This window comes from Palaemon carinicauda, chromosome 16 (assembly GCF_036898095.1).
Source record: "Palaemon carinicauda isolate YSFRI2023 chromosome 16, ASM3689809v2, whole genome shotgun sequence".
Classification (NCBI taxonomy): Eukaryota; Metazoa; Arthropoda; class Malacostraca; order Decapoda; family Palaemonidae; genus Palaemon; species Palaemon carinicauda.
The window spans coordinates 31,866,185-31,893,275 of NC_090740.1; the positions used below are offsets into that span (position 1 = coordinate 31,866,185).

Here is a 27,091-nt window from a genome sequence, read left to right on the forward strand (position 1 = left end):
ATTCGAACACGCATAATTCGGGACCCTACTGTATTTGACTACAGTGATATTCCCAGAGAATTTACCTCTAGGTCTCCAGAATTCTAACTCCTGGCGCAAATATCCTTAAAATTTCTCTTAAGGATATCGCATAAATCAGGGGACGTATATCTTAATACGACACATAGCAATCTTCACCCCGAATAGCGTTTTCGCTTCGAGGGGGAAAGTGGCAAAATTTTGAAGGGGAGTCGGTATCAAGGTTACCCTTCCCCCGTTACTACTTGTTTTATTCCTTGTAGCGTTAAGCAAGGTGCTACAGATATAGTAGTTTTGGGAGGGATCCTGCCAAAGGCCTCTTTTATGAAAAGGAGGGCGGGTCCATCAGGACGACATGGTTATCTCACCCAAATATAGATTTTTCGCTTCGCTCAAAATCCATTTTTTGGGCTCAGGCCATGTCGTCCTGATGGAAGGTTACCAGAGCATTATCTAGAAAGTACTCTATCTGTGGATTTTCCCAAATGTGCCTTAACCTCAGGACGATTATTCCTTTGTCATCCAGACCATACAGACATATGACGTTACCGTTATACGTCATTACTTCTAATCATAAACCATGTTAGTGCTTCCTGCCCCCTGCAGGGAAGAGTCATACTAGACTTAGGAAAGAGTCTTGAGGTTTGCATATACCATATGAACAAACATAGCATCAAACGCATGCAGATCTCGCTGCATGCATAGCCAGGTAAAGTTTGTACTCGTACCAGAACAAATGTATTAATTATATTTCGTTCATATCTACATATGCAGATTATTAAGGTAGAATAATACTCCAGCATATCTTTATTGAGATGAAAGTTTGGGGTGAAATAAGACGCAAATACATATCAAGTATTTATTGGTAATAAATAACCAGCAAATCAACATACAGTACATAACAATGTTAATACGTGCAATAAGAAACATACATAGCAATCAGTACCAGAAATGTTTATTTCACCTGAAAGGGAAAAATATTGTTAGAGCCACAAAACGGAAAATTTATTAAATTTTCTAATATGCATTTCTGCGATTGTCTCTTCACACTGTGTAAGAACACACGGCACATGTATTATTTCTATGTTTCTTTCACCTTTAATAGCTTATCTTAAGGTATTGCACTGTAAGGTGTCAACACCTTCACCCGAAATTTGACAGTCCCAATCAATTCACTGTTCCTCGCAGCCCTAGACGACAGGTTTTAGGACACAACCTGCTGCCACCACAAATCGTTTCAACTCTTGTACTTGTTTCGCGTAGTGTTTAAAGAACACCCTGGATGACTTCCATCCAGTGTATGAGCGAAGCCGCTCAAAGTCCATGTATTGGAAGAAGTTTAATGACGAAGCAATTTTTCTTGGATCATGACCTGCGGGTGTACTGTCAGGATCCGTTCTGCGAATGAAATAGGTGATCTTCGCCCTTAGTTGTCTTAGGGATAGATTTGACCCCGAGGTTTCTCCTTTAAAGAGCTGTCCTCCCCTGAAATCTGAATTTCTATGAAGATAGACCTTTAGACACTCTACTGGACACAGCGAGAGATCTTCCTTCAGAGGGCAGATTCTCCAGGGACCCCACCGTTTGGTAGGTAGCTCGTTCTTGGCAAGAAACGTTGGGTCAGGAAAGAGATTCAGTTCTCCCACTTCTGTGAACTGAATATGGCCCTCATCTCTGGAAAGGGCCACTAGTTCACTAACTCTGGCCCCCGAGGCTAGAGCAAACAAGAATATAACTTTCTGGGTTAAGTCTTTCAGAGAGCAAACCTTATTGTTCACTGTTGAAGCAAACTGTAGGACCTTATCCATATAGCAGAGGTCTAGTCAAAGCTGATTTACACGTCATTATCGTGTTGGCTGCTAAACCTTGTTTATGAAGGTGAATAAAGAAGGATAAACAGAAGTCTGTTGAGATTTCTTTTGGTTCTTTTGCCTTGACATAAGCAACCCACTTCCTCCAAGATGACTTATATTGTCCTCTAGTAGACTTAGACATATATTCTTCTAAGAGGTCTATACTGTCTCTCGAGATCCCAAACCTTTTCTTTACTGCTAAGGAGAGAAAATCATGAGATGAAGGTTTTGGGTTTTCTGTGATGAAGCGAAGACAGTTTACTTCTGTACTTGTTGAGTCAGTACTGGGTCCGGCAGAGGGACCAGCCTCAGCATCAGTTCCAATACCAGAGGGAACCAATTGCTCTTCGGCCACTTGGGAGCCACTAGAGCTGCCGTTCCCTAAAAGGATCTCAGCTTGTTGAGGACCTTCATTAAGAGGTTGGTTGGAGGGAACAGGTAAATCCTGTTCCATTTGTTCCAGTCGAGGGACATGGCATCCACCGCTTCCACTAGAGGGTCCTCGTATGGGGCTACGTAACGAGGTAGTTTCTTGTTGTCGCTCGTCGCGAAGAGGTCGATCTGCAGTTCTGGGATTTGACATAAGATGAAGGAGAATGATCCTGTGTCTAGGGACCATTCTGACTCTCTCGGTGTGAGCCTGGATAGAGCGTCCGCCGTCACATTGCGGACCCCTTGAAGGTAAACTGCTGATAAATGCCATCTCTTCTTTTCCGCTAAGCGGAAGATGGCCAACATCACTTGGTTGATTTGGGGTGATCTCGATCCTTAACGATTCAAACATCTCTCTATCACCTTGTTATATGGACTGAATGTCGAGGAGACTGTTTCTTCAGCATGAGAAAGACTGCCATGGCTTCCAAAATGTTGATGTGGAAGGTCTTGAATAGTCAAGACCAAGTCCCTTGGGCTTTCTGTTGGTGAGAGCGACCTCCCAACCTTCTTTTGATGCGTCCGTATGGATGATGACTGAAGGTAGAGGTGGTTGCAAGGGCACGGACCTTTTCAGGTCCTTGGCCTTCGACCATGGCTTGAGAAGTGATTGTAGTCGAGTTGGTATCGGTCTTCTTAGATCTCTTTGAGCGTTTGATGCGTATCTTCTCCAGACTCCTGATGCATCTTTCAGTTGTGCTCTTAGCAACGGGTCTGTCACTGATGCAAACTAAAGAGAACCCAGTACTCTCTCCTGTTGGCGTCTTGATATCCTGTCGGTTTTCAGTAGTCTCTTGACGGATCCCGCTACAGTGAACCCTCGTTTATCGCGGTAGATAGGTTCCAGTTGCGGCCGCGATAGGTGAAAATCCGCGAAGTAGTGACACCATATTTACCTATTTATTCAACATGTATATTCAGACTTTTAAAACCTTCCCTTGTACGTAGTACTGTTAACAAACTACCCTTTAATGTACAGAACACTTAATGCATGTACTACAGTACCCTAAACTAAAACAGGCACAAATATTAAAGGTGATTTTATATCATGCATTTCCTAAACATGCTAAAAAGCACGATAAAAAATGGCAACCAATGTTTTGTTTACATTTATCTCTGATCATAATGTAGAAACAAACTGGAGGTAGAGCTTTGCTTATTACCCAGACATATTTCCCATACTTTTCCCTTAGAACTACATCACATCTTCCTACTTTAGATATATATATATATATATATATATACATATATATATATATGTATATATATATATATGTGTATATATATATATATATATATATATTTATATGTATACACATATACATACCTACATATATACATAAATACATGCATACATATATATATATATTACTGTATATATATGGGTTATGGAAAAAATCCGCGAAGTGGTGAATCCGCGATGGTCGAACCGCGAAGTAGCGAGGGTTCACTGTATTTCCCTCCTTTTCCCTGGGGGAATGGAGAGACGGTGTGACTTTAAGTTCCAATGAATTCCCAGCCATTGAAACTCCTTAGCTGGAGATAAGCGAGACTTCTTGACGTTGAACTTGAATTCCAGATGTTCCAGGAATTGGATCACTTTCTTGGATGCTTGCGTGCACTCCGTCTCGGATGCTGCCCACACTAGCCAGTCGTCCAGGTAGGCTACCACCTGGACACCTTCTAGGCGTAGTTGTTGAATGACTGCATCTGCAAGCTTTGTAAAAATCCTTGGGGCTATGTTTAGTCCGAAGGGCATGGCTCTGAAGACGTATTTCTTCTTCTGTAGCCTGAATCCTAGGTAGGAGAGTAGGCGATTGATTGGAATATGCCAATAAGCATATGTCATGTCTATCGAGACTGTGTACGCCCTTTTTGGCAGCAGGGTCCTTATGTGTTGAAGGGTTAACATCCTGAACTTGTTGTTTTCTATGAACTTGAGTGGCGACAAGTCCAGAATGACTCTGAGTTTGTCTGAGTCCTTCTTGGGAACACAAAACAGCCTTCCTTGGAACTGGATGGACTTTGCCCTCCTTATCACACTTTTTCTCAAAAGTTCTTGGGTATATTCTTCCAGGATGGGGGTGGAGTGTTGGAAGAATTGAGGAAATGATGGTGGAGCTGCCCTCCAGCTCCATCCTAGTCCGTTCTTGATTAGGCTGTGGGCCCAATGATCGAAGGTCCAGCGATCCTGAAATTGTTGGAGTCTTCCTCCTACCAGAAGCATCTCATTGCTTCGACTGACCAGAGGACTTGACTCCTTGACCGCGTCCTCCCTTATTCCCTCTTCCTCTTGGAGGCTATCTAGAGGAGCCCCTTTTCGACCCTTGACCTTTAGGACGAAAGGTAGTGATCTGCCTCTCATACGCAGGTTGAAATGCTGGTGACTGGGCAACCAGCTGCTAAGGCACCATCTGATAAGTTGGCTGGGGTTGTGCCACCATCTGGGGCACGGTCATGGGAACTGTAGGAAGTTGTTGCTGTTGCTGTTGTCTGACAGGGTGAGAGGGCAACCTAGGTCTCTTCGTCTTCCTCTTTGGTTGGGGACCCTCATCCGGGGAAGACTTCCTCTTCACCGACATGCCCCACTTCTGGAGAAGATTCCTATTCTCCGTGGCGGCCTTGTCGACTACTTCCTTGACCACTTCGCTCAGGAAGATGTCTTTTCTCCAGATATTAGAGGTTATCAACTTCCTGGGTTCGTGTTTCACCGCAGCCGATGCGAAAACGAACTCCCTACATGCCCGTCTGGCTTTCACAAAGCCATATAGGTCCTTGACCAGTGTAGCCTAATGTGATTTGGCAACAACCATGTACATATCTGGGGCTCTGTTGTCACTTGCCATTGCCTCCAAGGCAATCTGGAGGGACAGAGATGCGGCAAGTCTCTCCTTTGTCTCTTGCTCGCTTCGCAAGAGAAACTCAAGACAACTTAGGGAGGTTTTCACTGAACTGACGTCCAGCAATATCCGCCACCAGCTTCCCGACTGAGAAGGTAAGGTGGATTTCCTTCCAGTCATTCCTGTCCGTAGGCAGAGCTAGGGACAAGGGTCTACACTCTTCAAGTGTAGGGCAAGGCTTGCCTGCGTCCACCGCCTTCATAACCGCCTTAAACCCTTTTTCCGTAAAGGGAAAGGCAAGTTTAGCAGGAGCAAGAAAAGAGGGATGTGTCTTGCTAAGGGCTGGCACTTTCGAATTAGTAAAGCCCTTTTCTTTCAGGCTACTTGCCATCAGAGCCTGAGCTTTTTCATGGTCGAGCACTATGACCTCTTTTGGTTCTGCCTCCTCCTTGGAAACAGGTTCCGCCTTCAGGCGGACGAAGCAGTCTGGGTAAGACTTAAAGCTGGTCCAAAAGTCAACATCCTCTATGAGGATAGCCCCCAGCTTTTCTGGAATGAAGATCTTCCCATTAGTAATTGGCATGTACTCTGCATGCCTCCAAGGGTTCACCTCGGAGCAAGAAGGAAGATCTTTGACGTTGAGTCTCCTCTGAGACCCAGGGGACGTTGCGAGATGGTCCATCCTTCTCCTTAAATCAGCGTCCCTTTCTTCGTTCTGCTCACGAAAACTTTCCATCATAGTCATGAGACTAGCCAAAGCTTTTCCCATGTCATCCGATAGAGGAGCAGAAGACCTAGAGGGTACAGGTTCTAGGGCCGGAACCGACGAAACGTACTCTGATTTGACGTCGTCCTCTTCAGTCTTGGGAGCCAGGGTAGACTCCTCTTCTAACTTCCCGCTAGGTCTTTTTCGGTGTCCTCGGACACCTCCGACATCCTCTCATCTAGGTGGATGTCCTTCATCGCGTCAGAGACATCCGTATGTATGGATATCTGGACGCAAGGGATCTCAGGATGAGGCTGGGGTATAACAGCATCCACAGACGCCATAGGGAATAGACAGGCACGCATCCGTTCATTCGGAAGGTAAGGCCCCGTGGCGTTCTTCTGAAAGCCACAAACCCATCTACGCAGCTTACTCCGTACTGCGTCCCTTGACTCCGCTGTCTTGGGGTCATCAAAAGCCTCAGTAATCAAGGCCTTGCACACGTTGCAGTCCTGGGGGTCCCAGTACTTAAGAGATCCCTTGGAGATGGAGCAAAGAGAGTGAGCTCTGCACTCTACATGGCCACAGAAGTCCTTGCTCCTCACGTTGTAAAAGACTCTCTGGCACTTGGGATGGTCCTCCTGTAAAGAGAGGAAAACTAAATGAGCATGCGATAGTTCATCTCACATGATAAACTATATAAATATTATTATTAATATTTTTGCATATTTATTGCATACGGCTTAGGATAGATAAGCTAGAAAAGAATTAGTTAAGACACATACTTGTGTTTCCCGTCCAGCCAATTGCTGCGACCTCCCCAAAATTAAAACCTAGAATTTTCCTATTCAGGAAACCCAATGGAAAAATTCTAACCTGTAAGGATAGATGAGTGTAACTTAACACTGGTTTTTCCTTAGGTTTTAATTATGAGGGTAAATAGTAACTGAACATCTATCAGTATGTGGAAAGAAATCTTTTCTTTCCATATATAATTGGTCTCAACAATAGACTGTGCATGGATACACAGGGGTATGTTGGAAAATAACTACTGTTTAATATATACTATAGTTTTCTGTCTGCAGTATGCTCTATACTGCAAATATACTGGCTACTGTATAAGCATATACTGTAGTTTTAGCCGGCATGTTACCGGCTAGGCTAGCACCTGGCGGCATAGTGTCGGCGCACCAGTCTCGCCGGCGTCTTGCCGGCCGGGGTAGTGGCCGGCAGCGTCAACCTGGCCGGCGTCTGTCGGCAAGGTTAGTCTCACCGGCTAGTGTCGGCGCACCGGTCCATGCCGGCTGGGGTAGGTTAGTACCCAGCGGCACTAGCCGATAGAGAGAGAGAAAGCAAGGAGTGAAGGGTACCTTATTAAATATATATTAACAGTAACAAGGGTGTAAGTACTCAGTCTTACTGCCTTCCTCCAGAAAGAGGGTTCAAATGGAAGGGGAGAATGTATCATTCACGCTTCCACCCTAACACATACCATTGCCGGTCTCTGCTGGCTACTGGTATGTGGATGGCAGTCCAAGAGAGGACTGAAGAACACAGTACAGTATAGGAGTCTCCCGCCGGCACAGCTTTCCCGGAGCCTTGCGTCCATAAGGGAATGCTGAGCGACTAAGCCACTGCACGAAGGAGCCCCAGCCAGCCCCACAACCTGCCGGCAAGCGGAGAGATTGTAGGACGACAGCCAAAGGATTGCGATGACTAGGCCATCACTAAAGGACAGAGGGGGGAGGGAAAAGGGTCCTGTATGAGGTGTGGAAGGGGCCGGCAGGGTTGCCGGTCCTACCTCACTCCTAAGAAACTCTGTTTCAGTATCAGCGTCATCCTAGGCGGCAGGAGAATATCTATTCTCCAGCGTAGGGTCTGCCAATACAGTTAAGGGGGCGACGGGAAGCTTGCCGCCTCCTCTTAACAAGGGAGAAACAGAGTTCCAGTGCCGGTGCCATCCTAGGCGGCAGAAGAATGTCTATTCTTCATCCTAGGGTCTGTGAGCACAGGACTAGTCTACTAGACCGTAGGGAGAAGGTGGCGGCATCATACAACTACTTCAAGTGCGGCCTAGGAAGGTCTAGCCTCCTATGCCGGCAGCCTAGTCCGGCAGGGGAATGAATATTCACCCTGCAGGCCAGCCACCAGCACAAGACCATATACACTGAGGTTCTGACCGAAACCCAAAGCCTGGCATCTGCCGGCCAAGAGAAGAGACAGAACACTCTAGCCTAGTCATGTCTGAGTATCTACTCAAGACAAGACCGAATAGGGTTGTAGCCTAGGCTACGCTCAGAGGGAAGGAGGGATTACCCTTAAATCTCCATAGGAGATGAGTATCTGTTTTTATAATAATTCTAGGAGATATCTATCCCCACCTGAATTGATAAAACGGCACACGAGGGTAACCCGGGAACATGTATGAAAGTACTGTACAGTATACTAAAGCCACTAGCGGCGGGTGAGAATCGACTACCTTAATCGCCGAAACACTCTCTTATACGATCTCAGAAGAGGAATATATATATGCAATCAATGTATCTTACACGTATAAATTGCCTAAATAGCTTCATTTAATTGTTATTACACTAGGAAAGTCTATTATATCATGCATGAAAGTAAACTAAAATGCATAGGCTAGGAAGCCTAGCACAAGCAAGGTTCGGTTACCTAAATTGCCGAAACTATCAAGAATACAATCGGCATAATATAATTAATTCCTAGCAATGAAGACTGAATAACTCAAGATATTCATGCTATTAAAACTGGGAAAGTCATTCAGGCTAACTAAATAACTCATGTGTAATGAACGACAGCGTCCATGACGCCTCCGGTTAAGGCAAAGCTCTTTCAATGAAATTAACCTAATTTCACTGTGAGGCAAGAGCTAAAATTTATACAATGTAAAGATCGAATACTCAACTTTCCAGAGGCAGGAGATTGCATGATAAATCCAAAAAGTAGAGCGTACACGAAAGAGACAGGGAAAATCACCGAGCTGTAGCGCTACACTTATAGGAATAAAACATGGCGGCGACGTACAGCGCCATCTGGATACTCGAGTAGTAACGGGGGAAGGGTAACTTGATACCGGCTCCCCTTCAAAATTTTGCCACTTTCCCCCTCGAAGCGAAAACGCTATTCGGGGTGAAGATTGTTATGTGTCGTATCAAGATATACGTCCCCTGATTTATGCGATATCCTTAAGAGAAATTTTAAGGATATTCGCGCCAGGAGTTAGAATTCTGGAGACCTAAAGGTAAATTCTCTGGGAATATCACTGTAGTCAAATATACCCTAGGAAGCTACTTATAGGAACCTTCCATCAGGACGACCTGGCCTGAACCCAAAAAACTTTGTGCTGTATGCTTGGATAGTTAACAAAAATGGCTGTAGAATGTTCAAACAAAATTTATGCTGTATTCGTGGATAGTTATAGAATATAAATCCAGGAAACACTCAAATTAGATTTTTGGAAAAATAATTGGTTCATATAGGGTGATCCAGTCATTAAGAGGTGGAGAGTTATCAGGTTTTAGCATCTTCCCTACTACAGGTGCACCTGATAACTTCTTTTTATTTAAGTGAAACCTCCATCAAATCAGGCAAGGACACAGCCTAAGAGAGGTTTGTACTTTCCTTTGTAATGGGGGACAAAGGTTGGATAGTGGTAGGCAATGCCTTATTGTTAATACACAGTGGTTAATCTTTAGGAGGAGATATTCTTGCCTCATCATATGGCGCTCTATCAGTAGATGGTGAATTTTTCTTTCGAGAACTACCTACAGTAATAGGTGGGTTATATGTCTCCTGAGGAACTTTTCGTCTTGTTTTCAGTGTCTTTACATAGCTAGTTGATTTATTTGACAGTCTCTTTACATGCCCTACACTTACATGTTCATTACATAGCTAGTTGATTTATTTGACAGTCTCTTTGCAGGCCCTACACTTATATGTTCAATACTGGATTTATTGAGGGGAGCTTCTTCTAACTTTTGTATGTAGATTTATGACTAGAGTTGCAGTTCAAGCACCTTGCCTCAGATGTACATTCTCCACGGTAAAGATTGGAATAAGTATTACACATTTTTTCATTCTTACAAACTTTAGAAGGATGCCCAAACCTAAAGCAATTTCATTTTCTATGTCAATGTGCAAAGGCACATCAGCATACTGGAAAGTAAGGATAATCATTGATGTTACAGGTACTTAATGCACTTTCTTTGAATTCATATATATGTCTATTTAAAATAACTCCCCTCCCATAGCTAAAGTTTAGAAGGGGTTTGATGTCCAATTTTATATCATCATTTTCTGTCTTTCAATTTTTGATATAACAGACTGTGTATGAATTGGCATTTATTAAGTAACTTTTCTTTCCAAATAGGGATATATCTCTAGGTGTGAAAATTCCTTCTTACCTCTGAAGGAATTTGTTGATCTTAAAATAATTTTCTTTAACCCCTTTAGATTGAGCAACAAGCCACACTGGTGGTTTCATCTTTCTCTGGGTAGGCATAACTATCTCTTATGTCATTATTAATCCAGACTGCAGGTCTGTAGAGTTCCAGATCTTTAGATACTCCATCAAACAGAGCATCCTTATTATTCAAATTAACAACTTTATTATTCATAATGTCACGGCTTGCATAAAGGCTTCATCATGACTATTAAATGATATCCAAGAATCCCATTTGTCATCTTGAAGTTTAATTCTAATTTCTAACCCCTAGTATTCAAATACTTTATATAGCTCATCATAATTAGTTTATAATAGAATTTAGGTAACATGCAGGATTTTCAGTTTTCCTGTGTTGCCCAATTTACCCTATTCACAAATATTCACAAATATTCAAAGAATGGTCCTTTTTAGTTCCTAAGTCATCAACGGAATTTTCTTTTAATGAATTACCAGAGGAGGGGCTGTTATTTTTCGAAGGGTCCAAGGGTGGGGTTTTCTTTGTTAGTTGTTTGTTTGTTTGGTTGATTTAACTGCTTGAGAATATTAATAAAGTATCATACGTTGGAAAGGAAATTTGCATTCTCTGCTATCGGCACAATGAAAGTATACTTCCCAGATGGTCCAGTCCATACCCTACCTGTGGAATAGTACCAAAACAGATATAGAGGGACCAGTGTAAACTAAACCCACCTGTTAGAACTGAGACTAAGAAAATATGGAATCATCCTTCCCATATCTGCAATGATGGGCTTCCGGTCAGAAGCTGAGAGGCCTACCTCAAGGGTTGAATCCCCCAGGGATTAGGATGGCCCAAGCCTTGAGAATAGTTCTGCCTAAAAAGGTTCAAACCATCTTCGGGATGGCTGAGATCATCCAACTCTAACATATAGCTTTGAATTCAAATACCCCCCCCCCCAACTGTGATCCCCTCTCCCATTCATCTAAGCAGGCAGTAATAACAAATGTGAAAATATCCACACCATTAAAGAAACTAAATGTAAAAATAAATAATTAAATTAATAAACATACAGTATAAACAAAAAATAAATATACTAAAAAGATATAAAATTAGGAGGGGGTTGAAGTAATATTGAGAAGCAGAAATAGATGAAAGAGGAAGCAATTTACCCAAGTTTGAGAGCCCTCTTGCCCATCACAAGGTTTCAAAAAGGAAATGAAATTCTGTGTTGAAAACAAGTGACTTCCTCAAAGCATTTTTTCATTAAGAGGGAGAAGGCAATAGAAGAGTTGAAAGACCCAGGCCTACAAGAATAAGGACTATGAAGCGTGAAGAAGGAGATGATGAATGGAGAAGTATTGAATCAAAAACTCAAGGTAGAGACGACTCGCAAAATCTAATCAAGGTCCTTTCCGTCAATAGGCGTAGGAGGAGAGATGATGATGATTATTAGAGTAAAAGATAAACATACTGAATCAGAATGAAAATGGATTACTGAAATGGCCTAGATATCAGGATGAAGAACATCCAATGCCAGCTAATCTTATGCCCAGTTTTAGTGCTAGATTAAAAAGTGTTAATTGAGGGACTAGGAAAAGCACCTGTTGCTCTAACCGTAGCTTCCACTCAAGACTGAAATAATACATGATTTTATATGGCGGTCCAAAATGTCATATAATAATAAACTTGAAGCATAACTACTTAACCCAAACCTTTTGGCATGAGACAAAGGAAAGGAAAAAATCAAGTTTTCAAACATACTGTCCTAGGGCCAAGCTAAACCTAAACCTCAAATATAACAGACTTAGACACCAAAAAACATTACAATTTTCATTAATTATTTAATGCATATCTTCTATTCAGTTTCTGTATATATCAAGAAATTTGAATCTCTTAACTTTCAAGGATTTTTATATTTTTAATATTTTATTCCTTACTTCACAATTAACAAAAAATCAAATGAAATGCTGGAATACACCTGATTCCAGTGCTTGGCATAAGTCTAAATACAGCACTATTTTTCATTCCATTCCTGATATTTCCAGATAGGTGTTAAAGATATAGATTTGTCAATTGTATAACCTTTCTTGATTTATCCCTAACCTTAACAGCTCCCTATTTTAACAAATACAATACTAGACCTGAGTTTAAAGAACTCCTTGAAAGGAATTTCAAGGAATGAAGGACTCACTACACTCCATGGTAGTGATTTCACTTCCAAATGAATACATGCCAGTTCAAATCTCTGCATGAGCATGGACAGCTCTACCAAGGAGGAAATCTTTAACCCTTTTGATATGAAGACCTGGCTCAAGGTCAAGTGATAGTCTCTTTCCTCCCGGAGACAAAGTAAGAATTTGACAATTAGTGGAAGAGTGGCACCGAGTGGACAGGAACTCTTCCACAACACCGACATAAGATCGACCACTTTGTGAGATATCTAGATAATTAGTTTGCCACTGGCTGCTAAAAGCTTCTCTCAGTGAGGAGATACTGGGGATCCCAAAGCCTGATGGTAAATGTGTGTGTGGGGTTGGCATAGCAGGTCATGAAGTAAAGGTAGCTCCTTTGGCACCTCTGTCAGCAGCAGTAGAAGGTCTGGAAACAATTCTGGTTTTTGCCACAGTGGAGTTATCAAGGTTATCAAAAGATTGGTTGACAATCAACCTGTTGAGGAGTCTCCTCATTAGGCAGAACAGGGGAATGCATATACATTTAGGTGATTCCACTGGTGCTGGCAAGTGTACTGGAATGCTGCCAGTGGATCTGGTATTGGCAAGCAATACATTGGGAGTTTCCGGTTCAGAAACATTGGTCTATCGTCGGTAAAACTCACAAAGTCATTACTTTGTTTGCTATCCGAGGATCCAAAGACCACTTGGAACCAACTATCTGAGACTTTTTGCTTTTTAGATGATGTTCTTGCCAGATATAAACTTGGCCAACTGGAAGATCGCATTATCCTTGTCCATCACAGTATTTCAACAACTAGTAGGAAAAGTTACCGTGTTAAGATATGCCACTACGGTTGTGTTGGCGCTCATCAATACTACAGAGTGATCCAAAAGGAACTGTTGAAAATGTTGAAGAGCAAGTAAAGTTGCCCTCATCTCCCGGTGATTTATGTAACATTGCCACCCTTACTTGGACCATAGCCCGGAGGCTATGTGCTGCAGCAGGTGAGTGACCCCTCTCTTTTGATGCATCTGTGAAGAGCATCAATTCGGGGGAGGAGAAAGAAGATATACCTACTGTGAAGATTCAAATTCAAGATCTACCAACTCAGGTCTTTCTTTTGCTTTGACCCTATATGAATGTGCATTTTGTTGGACTAGGTCTTCAACTCCTACTGAAGTGACCACATGTAAAGATGACTGTTGGGTACCAGGCCTTCTAAGGAAGACAGGTGTCCCAGCAGATATAGCTACAGGTGTGCTTGTAGTGAGGTTTGCGCCAAAAACTAGCAAGCCATTTCTTTGAGTGTTGCGACACTCTTGTGATGGAAAGACTTTTTTCTTGTAGGGTGTCATCTGCATGCCTAGATATACAGTACTAAATTCTGTTTGGGCTAAAGAGGACAACTTCTCGAAGTTCACCACTATTATTATTATTACTACTACATAAGCAACAACACTAATTGGAATAGCAGTGAGGAAAGGAAATAAGGAAATAAATAAACTATATGAGAAGTAATGAATAATAAAAATAAAATATTTTAAGAACAGTCATAACATTAAAACAGATTTTTCCAATATAAACTATAAAAAGAATGTTAGCCAATTCAACATAAAAACATTTGCTGCAAGTTTGAACTTATGAAGTTCAATCTATTCAATTACAAGATTAGGAAGATCATTCCACAACTTTGTCACAGCTGGAATGAAACTTCTAGAATACTGTCTAGCATTGAGCCTCATGATGGAGAAGGCAAGACTAGAATTAACTACACACCTAGTATTCCGAACAAGATGGTACTGTCTGGGAATATCCGAGTGTAAAGGCTGGTCAGAATTATGAAAAACCTAATGCAACATGCATAATGAACTAATTGAGCGATGGTGCCAGAGATTATCTAGATCAGAAAGAAGAAATTTAATAGATCTTAAGTTCCTGTCCAACAAATTAAGATGAAAATCAGAAACTGATGACCAGACTGGAGAAGAATACTCAAAACAAGGTAAAATGAAAGACTTAAAACATTTCTCCAGAATAGATTGGTCACCAAAAATATTACAAGACTTTCTCAATAAGCCAATTTTTTGTGCAGAAGTAAATTTGCTGTCGAGAATCACACCTAAAATTCTAAAATTCATACAGAGTTAAAGAAACGTTATCAACGCTGATATCGAGATTCAAATTCAAAGGATTTATTGACATAAAAATTACATCAAATGGGGTGCATTAGCATGCTAATAAACCCGCCAACGAATATAGTGGAATATACATACATAATATCAAACAGTATTATACAAACAAATCAAACAATGCCTACGTTATTTGTTCCAGTAAAAGTTAGGAAACTTTTTGACAATTTTGGTACAAGCATCATTATTTAAAAAATAACATACCTGATCTCTTACATTGTTAAAACTGTCATTTCTGAATTCTGATAAGTTACTACAGTACCAGCCGAACTCGGTTGAGTCCCTTGTCAGGCTAGGAGGAATGTAGAGAGGAGAGGTCCCCTTATCTATTTCATTTGTTTGATGTCGGCGACCCCAAAAATTGGAGAAGTGCCTTGGTGTATATATATATGTATGTACTACATTCCAAAATATAATGATGTAGTGTATGCTTATGTGATTCACCACATAACCTACAGGAAGCACTTTCACCATCAATATACTGCCAACAATATCTGTAACCCAACCGTATTCTCATTACTAATGTATCTATTTTAGATAAAGCCTTACCAACCATATGTGACATTTGTATTTTCTGATACAAATAAATAGTGCATCATACTTTCACTTGCATTGTTTATGATTCTTTGAATCTCCTCCTTCTCCCATACACATCTCTTAAGCCTCATTCCTTTCTTAACTATGTTTAGACTCACAGTACTCTCTATGTCAACATCCTCTTTAATGGTGGGGTCCTTAGCAAGTTTATCAGCAACCTCATTTAAATCAATACCCACATGTGAAGGTGCCCAGAAAAAATGGACAAAATTTCCATTTTGTTCTATAGCACAAACCAGTTCTTTACATCCATTGGCCAAGTCAATATCTACAGGACTTTTACTATTGAGGGCGAGCAAAGCACTTTGACAATCGACAAACACAAATACATCCTTCCTTTTATTTTTTACTAATTTCAGCCCTTCGTGAATAGCGAGTAATTCAGCAGCAGTTGTAGAAGTTTTGTCCTTAATTCTTTTAGACATAATCTCATCACCATTAACAGAACCATCATAGTACATGTGAATGGCTTTACGAGATGATGAGGAGCCACTGTTCTCGACCTACTTACAATCATACTTTGAGTTTGTTAGGATTCTACTTCATGCCCCATAATTTGGACTATGCTCTAATTTAAGCTAGATCTATAGTAAGAGATTCAGTAACCATAGATCTACATTCAGGAGATGGAATTCCCAGATCACTCAAAAACTTAAGAAGCATGGGTCGTTGTCGTCTGTACGGAGTCTGCCAGGAGTAGCCAATCGTCTAGTTAACGAATTAGACGAATGCCGTTGTTATATGCCCTCATTGAAACTAGAGTGAACATCTGAAGTGTTGGTGACAACCTGAAACACAGCACTCAAAACTGGTATATCTTTCCGTGTATCATAAACCTCATAAACCTTAAGTACTTCCTTGATGATGGATGGATTGGTATCTGGAAGTACACGTCTTCTTTCAGGTCCATGGTGATTTTTAATGAAGTCCCTCTGTCTGACCGTTGCTGCGGTCTGTATATTGAATAGAGTCTGAAGGACAAACTCGTTTAAGGCCAAGAGAGCAATGACTAGTCTCGAGCCTCCAGACGCCTTCTCTACAAGAAAGAGTCAACTGAAGAGGCCTGAGGACCCATCGACAACCTCTTGGAGAGTGCCCTTCTTTATCTTTGTCTGCCCTTCGCCGATCCCTCTAAAATGGATGGAGATCTCGTTGGAGGACAAATTAGGGAAGGTAGAGAATTGGTGAATGGGATGACATATCCTTTGCGCGGGACAGAGATTGTCCAGGGGTCGGCCTCATGGTATCACCACTATTGCCACCTGAGTTGCACGCCCCTTCTTCCCACCAGTGGGATAATAGGCGGAAGGCCCTTAATGGGGTCACCGACTGTCCACCCCCTTTCCCTCCCATGTCTTTTCTGCCTCTTGCCCTGAAAGGGTGGTTTGAAAGGAACCAAATTATTAGCAGTGTTCTCCTTAAAAGGGTCTTTCACAGACTTATGAGCTTGTCTCGCTACAGGAGAAGCTCTAGGCATAACAGATGCCAAGGAAGTGGGACAGGATATTATGGTTTCATGAAGAAGGGGGTCCTGGCTTGCCTTTCTTCATTTCTCCATGTCCTTGAGAGGAAACAAGGATGAAGACTTGATCAAGGAGTTATAAAAGAGGAGAGCCTCCCTCTTTGGAATCTGTTTCTGGAACCTTGAGATGATGGCATCACAGCTCTTCAGGATCCAGTTAACCCACTGATTTTGTTGTATTGTGTGTCACAAACTCCTAAGAGAAAGCTATTCTTGAGCATCTGTTGCTTCTCAGGATCCGAGAGATTTTCAGTTGTGGCTGAGAAGCCAACAGTCCCGAACCAGTGTTCCATCCTTGAGGAATCTTGAAGAGTTGCTTTTACTAACCTCTCCATGTTCTGAGCCTCAGCAGATGAGAACGTCGCCATTTCCGTGGCTAGCTTTTCCATAATCAAACCTTAACACAAGGTTGACAATGCCTGATCTAATGGCAGAGGAGACTGGGAACTGTCCTGGATATTGTAGTGCTTCCTGTCTCACAAACAGAGGAAATAAGTTAGACGATTTGCTTGCCCTAAAGGAATCCCGTCTCATAAAAATCTGCGAGTCAACCATTGCCAGTGGACCCTGCAACCAACTTAGATCACGGTAACTCCAACCGTTCAGTTGGCTCATGGAGCACGGTAGAACATATATTGCCGAGTCTCTCCCCTGTGGTTGGAAATAATGGGCCTCCCCAAGTCCACTGACCATACGGATTCAGGCAAGAACCTACATAACTGCAGACTCTAACTCTCCTTCCTTTGTGTCAGGAGCCTTAAGGCTAGGAGCTGGAGAGAAATCGCTGATCAAATTACCCAATTTGGAATCGAGGACCTCATCTGGGTTGGTCATAGGGGAATGAGGCCTAGGAGGGACTACACTTACTTTTTGTGCTGGCTTGGCAGTCGTAGTTACCAGGATCCGCTTCTGAAGGTTTTAGAGGCTAAGTTCTCGGCAGGGTCTTTGCATCCTTCCGTTCAACTATGGGGGCTGAGCAAGAAGGCTCATGAACAGCCTAAGCTGGCATCACTGGCATTGGCACCGATGGCGCTTGGGGGCTGTGACGGGTTGGCTGTTGTGCTGCCAATGCTTGCAGAGTGACACAACCTTGGGTCAGAAGGGGCCTTAAGAATGCTGTAATGAATAGCTACCTTTCCAGGAAGTGTTAAAATTCGGTCTGTCATAGTTCCATGAGGAGTAAGGATGATGGTGGCTGCTGCTCTTAAGATTTCCAATAGAGCTTTGCAAGACAATCTTGGCCCTGCTGGTTCACTGATGGCCTACCCCTGTACTGGGGAAGAACTTGCTGGTAAGGAGCCAGGGGCACATGCAACTGGTTTATGGACACACCCCATAGATCTTGAACAGGTCACAAGCTACTAAGGGGTGTGCAGATACCTAAATGTAACTGCTAGGCAGATCTCTACTCGCCATAGGTGTGCAAGTAGCAGGTGCGTGTAACTGTGACTTTTGAAATGCCTGGTGGGGTAGTTCGCATTTAAGTAGGTGGGATAGTGCAGGTAGGCCCATGCTTACCAATGATCGTTAACCACCTTGTTAATGAATTCAAAGGCTGTTCCAACTCGGTTAAGGAAATTCCCTATTTTAAAGGACTCATGTTTATACAGCTTTAAAATTTTATATACTGTATACAGTAATGCTTCTAGATACGAAATTAATTGGTTCTGGAGTAGCTTTTGTATCGTGATGAGTCATGTTTTACATGTAAATCTCTGAATTCATTCCAAGCACTACAACAACACTACATTAAATTTTATAATAAAGCTATAACCACAATGAAATACGGTCAAATACATTTGAGTCATTCAATATACCTAACTAACTTTTAATACTTGTAAATGAAGTAGTTATTAGAATAAAATGCAATAATAAATGGAAAATACCATAATACAATACATTCAGTACAATACTGTATATACTGTATATGAAATATACAGTATCGTATGTATTGTACTATTATTATAGTTACCTTACTATAGAAAGGTATGTTTTCCATCATGCATAAACAATCCATTTTCTTCAACTCGTGAATATATTTAACAGTAACTATTTTATTTTCAATACAATTAATATTCATTGGTGATACGTCAATAAATTACCTACATGTTTTTTTTACACACTCATATGTTTAAGCTATTTAATTGTAATACGAGCAAGAATCACTGATGTGAGTTGTAGGTGAGCTTACTTGGTAGAATGAATAAACTTTAATTGTTCAGTAAATAGTTTTTTTAATTGTTAATTATTTACCGAAATGAAGGAAAAATATATCGCTAATGTTTTAATATGCGTAGTAGCATTGTGCGTACGTACGTACAATACAGTACAGTGTTGTTAATTGTGCTTTTTAATTTAAAAATGTACTTATTGATATAGAATTAATTGTAAATAAATAATCATAACATTAAACAGAAAAATATGTTACAATCTGTAATTTATTTACTGAAATGAAAGAAAAATATATCGCTGTGTTTGATGTGCGTAGTAGCATTGTGCATTTGTACATATAATACAGTTCTTTTTATTGTGTTTTTTTTATTTAAAATTAATTGTAAAGTAATTGTAAATAAATAACCATGGCATTAAAAGGAAAAAAATATATTACAATCTGTTATTTATTCACCAAAATGAAAGAAAAATATATCGCTAATGTGTTTGAAATGCGCAGTAGCACTGTGCTTTTGTACATATGATACAGTTCTGTTCATTGTGTTATTTGAATTTAAAAATTGTTCTTATTGATATAAAATTAATTGTAAATAAATAATCATGACATCAAAAGGAAAAAATGTGCTATGATCTGTTATTTATTTACCAAAATGAAAGAAAAATATATCACTAATGTTTTGATATATGTAGTAGCAGTGTGTGTACATACATATACACAGTACAGTACTGTTTATTGTGTTTTTCAACATAAAAATGTACTTATTGATATAAAATAGGAGAGCAGGATCTTACGGTGGTAACAAGCATCAAGGTAGTGAGATAACCAATGGTAGAGCAGGGCGACGGTGGCGAGATTACAGTTTGGCGGAGCGCGAATTTTAAAATTATTCTTGCACCAAGCAAATCTAATTTCGTATCATGAAGCATCACTGTATATCTTCCTGAAGTTAGATTCAAGTAAAAAATTAATACTGTACTGGGCAAAGGTATGTTGTACAATATACTTTATTGCTAAGAAGTAAATAAAAATATCTTTCTACAGGTGACCGACGACTTGATCCTAATGCAAAGCTACTGACCATCTACCAGGATAACCCAAATGCTGAATTCCTAGTGAAATGCCACCATCTCGGTGGTGAGCCACCTCGCAAACAATCTTTAAAATCTTGAATTGCACAGAATAAAGTATTTGTTTTCTGGAATACTCAAGTATCTTTGTCAATATACAGTACATACTGTTTCCAGTCTTACAGCACAATTCATGTCAAGACACCAGGTGCTGGATGTATTAAAAAAGCTATTTCACTGCCTGTTTCAACGCAATATTAGATGAAAAGTTATCAAAGTACTGTTTAGCTATTTAAATGTAAAAATAAAATTGTACTGTATATTTGCAAGGAACAAATCACAGTGGGAAGAAAGGTTAAATGTACATTCCATAAAATTTTGCAAACATGACTAAATCCCAAGAAAGAACAAATATTTAATACAAACTACAGCAGCAAATATTCTTTGGAGAGCTCACTGGAATGCACAAGATGACAAGTGAGCAATACATAAGTTTGGAAAAATTTCTTTATTACTGTATATGGGATATTTGTTAACCTCAGGAAGTCATAAACTTACAGAACTTAAATTGCTTAAATGAAGAATGAAAAAAGGAAATCTATGAAGAAATACAGTAATTTGCACTGTACTTAGAAAGATAAACTTGTCTTGCAAATTATATTGTGAGAAGCTGTTTGAATATGAACCATGTAGATAATCAAATGAGTTATGCTAAGTTTTACTAAATATTGTATATTCATTACCTTCCCCAGACAGCTAGTCAAACTTGTATATTTTACAAAGCTATTTCTTTAAGGTGTTTATATATCTGATAATTTTAATCTCTCAATATAAAACAAATATTGGTATCTGTACTTTATTGTATATATATATATATATATATATATATATATATATATATATATATATATATATATATATATATATATATATATATATATATATATATATATATATATATATATATATATATATATATATATATATATATATATATATATATATATATATATATATATATATATATATATATATATATATATATATATATATATATATATATATATATATATTAATTATACAGAGTATAACAGATATTTCAAATAGTGCAATCAATTATGAATTTCATATACTGTACTGTACTCTCATGTGGCTTCACTACTGTATGGAAAAAAATACCAAGTTTAGCCAACTAATAACAACACAATTGCTATATTAGGATTAATGTTACTGTGTGAAAGTCAGATGGATAAAACACAACATAAAATTTCCACTAGGTCACAGGTCAAGGAGAAAAGAACATTTAACAAAAATACTCTGGACACAACTTTTTATCAGGATTACAATTGTAAGTTTTTTTTTTTTTTTTATTCTGCACTGAACCAAGTTATGGTAGGATATATCTATCTTCTTGATGTGCTACTCCCCATCAATTGCTCATATAGATTAAAATTGAAACAAATCAATTACGGTACGGTGAAATTAAGTAACGTACAATAATTTATATGGGATTTGAATTTATAAGAATATCTGATAGGATGAAAAAATGAAATTATCATAATTTGAAAAGAAGTCTTGCTGATTTTGATAATTGAAGAAAACTAATGTGAACTTGAAATTTATCAAAACATTCACCAATCAATCCTTTTGAAGTTCAAGTTTCTTTATTTGTAAAGAATAAGAGTGTCACACTCACATAAAGAACACAAAGAACTGGGTCTTGGCCATATCCTCTTAAATGGATAGATTAGTCTTACTATGGTAAATTCCAAATATAACTTAAATTCTTTGTGTGCACTGTCCTCTTTTCCACAGATTCTGTAAGTTAATTGGATGAATATATGGTTAAAATTCTTATGACTGCTTCTACAAATCCCAATTTTTGATTAGTATAAGCTAAATCCTTTGATGAACAAAAATACTGTATCTAAAAAATCATTCACTTCCAAGTATTGTATTTTATCAATTCAGTGGTTCAACTTGATGACAATAAAGTTTATTATAACTTTTATTAAATAAATTTTCAAGATGTTTGTTATGAATCTTTTTAAGTGAGAAAGAAATGGATAACAAACTGACTGACACTACTGCAAAATTCTAAATACTAGATGAATGTGGCAATTAGGATTTAAATCACTCCCTGAATATAATTTAATTATGTAATGATAACTTTAATAAATTGAACTATTTTCAACTTTAAAGATTCAAGTGTTAGGAAATTTATCCATAAGTGAGAGCCTTGCAAAAATTTCTTGATGGCTCAAAAGTTTGATTATTCTTTAGGTACCAAATAATTTTCTCACAGAATTTACAGATACCTTTCCCTGCTCATTTAAAAACCCATTAACTTGTACAGATGTTTAATATCCTTTAATGGGTTACTTCTTTTTTGTAAACTTAAGATGTTATTGAATACCTCCAATAATATAACTTACTTCTTATACTTGTAACTTTTATATAAGAATAACTTCTGTCAACTGTCCCCTCTAAATGTACAGAATAAGTTTCAAGAAACATGGTCACTTTTAAAACTATTAGCTGTGTGAGCGTGAAGCAGTTGCCTTTTCATATTATCTGTATATAGATATGAATTATATATATATATGAGAAGATTTGCTTTTTATTTGTCCTTGTTTGCCTATAACAAAATATTTACATCATGGCACCTCGCTAATGAAAAATTTGGAAGTAATTTGTATTTTTCCTAACTATACAAACCTGAGCTCTTTACTATGGATATATTGTTAAGGCTTTTGATATACTGTTCCGGCGTAGCTAGAGTCTAGCCATAAACTTTTTTATGCGAGGTATAACAACCAACAGCTAGTTAGCAGGGGTAGACCAACCACTCCGCTAACACATCTACCCAGTGTATTACGTCACTTTTTGTTACAGACAGGGCTTTCTAAGGGGGCAAAAAGTATGAGTAAAAAAGCTCAGGTTTGTATAGTTAGGAAAAATACAAATTACTTTCAAATTTGTCATTTATTCCTACACACATACAAACCTTTTGCTCTTTACTATGGAGACTCAACCTTACGTGGGTGGAAGTCCAAAATGCAATTGGATGGAAACTTGACCTGGGGTACACCTATGTGAATGTGAGAGGGGTACCCTGACACCTTGTGAACTCGAGCTTTGTTGAGCTAGAGTTGACACCCTGGGAAATTGTGGTAAATACATGGAAATTAAGTACTGTGACTTGATGAGGTAAGGATATTGTAGTGGGTAACACCGCTCTTACTTAACATAGACATTCCTCAATTCCCCATTGCAGAAACAACAGGTGCATAACAAATATATTACATATTTCAGGCTACACAAGGGAAATTGTAGTTACCTGCAAAGTCCTCCAGATGCTGTGTCCAAAAGAAAGGGAAAGATGAAGGAAGAAAAGGCAAGTCATTCTATCCATTCATCCCATACTAACACCAGGTAGCATCTGTCCTCGATCAACTGGTACTTGTCCTGTTAGGGAGCCGAGATAGATTACACCACTTGTGTGCTGCCATCAACAGGATCTATGGAAAATGTATCCAGGTTCCTGTGGGTTATGTCTTGCAGGTAGTGGGTCGTGAAGGTGTTCTGATGCTTCCAGATGCCCGGTTGAAGGACATGTGCCATAGAGTAGTTTCTTTTAAATGCTAGGGATGTACTAATGCCCCTAATATAGTGAGCTCTGAGTCTACGATCTAGTTGAGGAGAGTTGGGATTCAATGCCCATTCGATGACCTGGCGATTCCATGCTGAGATCGTATTCCTGGTGACTCTCCTCTTGATCCTGCTCATGCTTACATAAAGTCGTTTGACGTGCGAGAGAGCTCAGGTAGTTCGTTTGAGATAGTACCTCAGCACTCTCTCCAGACATAGTAACCGCTGATCAGGATCATTGATTGCATGACGGAGACTCAGAATCGCGGGAGGGCTCAAATCTGGAGTCTGCTACAGCCGGATTCTGAGTCTTAGCAAAGAACTCAGGGACGAAGTCGAGCGTTACTTGCTCTCATCCCCTTGAATGAGCTATGTCATATGAGAGATCATGCAACTCACCGAGTCTCTTGGCAGAGGCCAGAGTAAGAAGGAAAACCATCCTAAGGGTCAAGAAACCGCTGCTTCAAGGATTGCAGTACTCAAACTATGTGCCAAGGAGGTGGTCTAACTTCCAACTGGGGTACGTAAGTTTAAAGCTCCATATGAGGAGAGACCATTCCATGGAGGAGGAAATGTTAACTCTGTTCAATCTAAAGACAAAGCTCAAGGTTGAGCGGGAGCCTTTCACCACTGAAACTGAGTAGTTTTTCCTCCCTGAGGTACAGTAAGAACTCACTATCATGGGGATAGTGGCTTCGAGAGGAGCGAGACTCCTTCTGCGACACCAACCACAGAAGGTAGCCCACTTCACCTGACAGATGGTAACAGATGACTTATGGAGGTACTCAGACATCCTTTTTACCACTGCATGTGAACAGTCTCTCTGCAAGAGGAGATGCTTGATAACCTCCAGGCTTGAAGTCTTAGAAAAGCAACTGCTTTGTGGTATATTGAGTTGTCTTCTGTCCATCTCAGTATTTCCACAGCTAGATGGTATAGCAGCTGTGAAAAAAGTACTTCCTTCTTTGTTAAGATACACCACTACTGTTGTGTTGTTGCTCATCAACACTACGAAATATCCTGAAATGACCTGTTGGAAGTGCTTGAGACATAAATGCTGCTATTATTTCTAGAAGGTTTATGGGGCACTGCCGATTGGAGCTGGACCACAGTTTGGATGCCATGTGTTAGGATTGTGAAGGCCTACTGGAAGAATCCCTACCTGGCACTCGCTGGACTAGGGTTCGAGTCCCCCTCAAACTCGATAGATTCTTTAGTGTCTACAACCTCACAATCCTTGTGAATTAAGAATGGCAGTTTTGGGGAACCTATAGATCTACCTGCTGAGTCCTCAGTAGCCATTGCCTGGTGCTCTCTTGTCCTATCTTGGGTGGAGAGGGGGCTTGGGGGTTGATCATATAGATATATGGTTAGTCTCTAGGGAATTGTCTTGCTAGGTCAGGCAATGTCACTGCCCCTTGCCTCTGACATTCATGAGCAGCCTTTAAAAAACCAGGAGAGTCCTCACCCTTCTTTCTATGCCTTGGAGGTTCGTATTATCTTTCCACCAACTCAGGTCTCTCTTTTGCTCTGATGCTATTAGTACTCAAGAAGTTCGGAGGATCCTTGTACCAAGACCAAAAGGTTTTCAGATGCCACTGGAGAGATCGAATGCGTAGACAGCCATTGGGGATCAAATGTTCTAAGGAGGTCAGGTGCCCTAACAGGCGCATCCACAGGTGTGCTTGTAACGAGTCTCTCTTTAGGAAGGAACATGCCACTCCCCTTAATCTCTATTCTGTCTATGGACAGAAAAACCTTGCCTAGTAGGGTGTCTATTTGCATCCCGAGATACTGTATACCAGACTTTGAGATGGTTGTGGGGAGGACTTCTCATGATTTATGACGACCCCAGATTGTGACAAAATGCAAGGAACCTGTCTCGGTTTAGAAGGGACTCTACCAAGTCTGCTAGGATCAGCCAATTGTCTAGATAATGCATCAGATGAATGGCGTTGGCATGGGTCCTGGTTGATACTAGAGTGAACACATAGGGGGCTGTGGACAGGCTGAAGCACAGTACCTTGAACTGGCATATTCCTTTGTGAAGGATGAATCTAAGGTACTTCTCCTTGATGTAGGATGGATTGCGATCTGGAAGTATGCATCTTTGAGATCCAATGTTATCATGGAGTCTTGGTCTGACAGCCTGTTATTATCATTATTATCACAGCTAAGCTAAAACCTTAGTTGGAAAAGTAAAATGCTATAACCTCAAGGGCTCCAATAGGGAATAATAGCCCAGTGACTATATGTGAAATAATGAACAAATGAAGGGATTTTGACGAAGGAAAAATCTATTTCTGGGCGAGAGACCTGTGCCGCCCAGTGAAATGCTCCTTTTACATCATTTCTAAGGTAGAAACTGCTATGAATTTACCAGAGAAAAAATTGTATAGGAATGCTAGGTTGAACCCAGCTCGCTCACCTAATGTGTCGGTATAATATACTGGGGCGTGATAAATCACAACCAGAGGCCTCGCACCAATTAGATATCTCCTCTCAATGTCCCGGTTCCAGCGAGGTGCCGTTCAACACCTAACTCCGATCTCTACTACCAACAGTCCAACCCACGCCTGTGACGTCACTCCTTATAGCACCCAAGATTGGGGCCCAAGAGGGAGGGAAGAAGGGTGAGTTCACTGGGCGGCACAGGTCTCTCGCCCAGAAATAGATTTTTCCTTCGTCAAAATCCCTTTTCTGGGCTCCGACCTGTGCCGCCCAGTGAAATAGTACCAGAGAATAGGGGCCCAAACTTGGCACAATACCTGAGGGAAGTAATTAAATAAAAAATAATACCAAAACATGTTTAATCCAAGAACAAGGATATATAAGGAATCCTGTAGGTAAGTATTCTCAAACATTAAGGGAAAATAAATACAATAATGGCAAAATGCCACACTAGGGATGGCTGGTAAGGCAAGGCAAATAATGACGCAGAGCAAAATAAACAACATCCTTAATGGTAAAATAACAAAAACCAACTCGTGGGAGAGTAAGACTAATAACAGGTATAAACAAAACAATTCTTAGTAAGGTAAGATCATTAACAGGAGTATAAAATAATACACCACAAGGGTGTAGCTCAAGTAAAACAAAACCAAAACCAAGTAGGAACAATAAGTAAGGCAGGTAGGGAGAAGGAGGATAGAGCAAGACGTTGTGATTAAGACTCGTTACCTTTCAGGAGGAACCACATTCCCGGCTGCTACTGTAGCAAATTTTAGAGCTTCCAAAGGTTTTAGGTAGTGGTGTTTAAAAAGTTTAGGGGACTTCCAGCCTGTATATTTCGTAAGCTCGTCAAAGTTCATGTTGTGAAAGTAATTAACTGAAGTAGCTACAGCTCGTATATCATGGACGTGGGGGAATGATTCAGGGTTAGCCTGTTTAATAAAATAAAGAATCTGTTGTCTGATTCCTTTCAGGGTAATGGTTCCTCCATTT

General features: G+C 40.1%; 1 protein-coding gene and 1 long non-coding RNA gene across 5 annotated transcripts in view; one reads left to right on the top strand and one right to left on the bottom strand.

Annotated features, from left to right (window-relative positions):
- Positions 1–20,845, top strand: part of LOC137655717 (rho GTPase-activating protein 18-like) — a 451,738-nt gene extending 430,893 nt beyond the window's left edge. For all 4 annotated transcript variants that reach the window (XM_068389727.1, XM_068389729.1, XM_068389726.1 and 1 more), the window contains one exon: positions 19,971–20,845. In XM_068389727.1, the coding sequence (XP_068245828.1) occupies positions 19,971–20,098 (128 nt within the window). In that variant the 3' untranslated portion in view covers positions 20,099–20,845. The remainder of the gene's footprint in view (positions 1–19,970) is intronic.
- LOC137655718 (uncharacterized) overlaps positions 1–21,814 on the bottom strand; it is a 29,907-nt gene extending 8,093 nt beyond the window's left edge. Inside the window, exons 1-2 of the long non-coding RNA XR_011046856.1 lie at positions 21,693–21,814; positions 19,721–19,869 (exon numbers count right to left, since the gene is read on the bottom strand). This is a non-coding gene — a long non-coding RNA (uncharacterized lncRNA). The remainder of the gene's footprint in view (positions 1–19,720; positions 19,870–21,692) is intronic.
- Between the last annotated feature and the right edge of the window lie 5,277 nt (positions 21,815–27,091).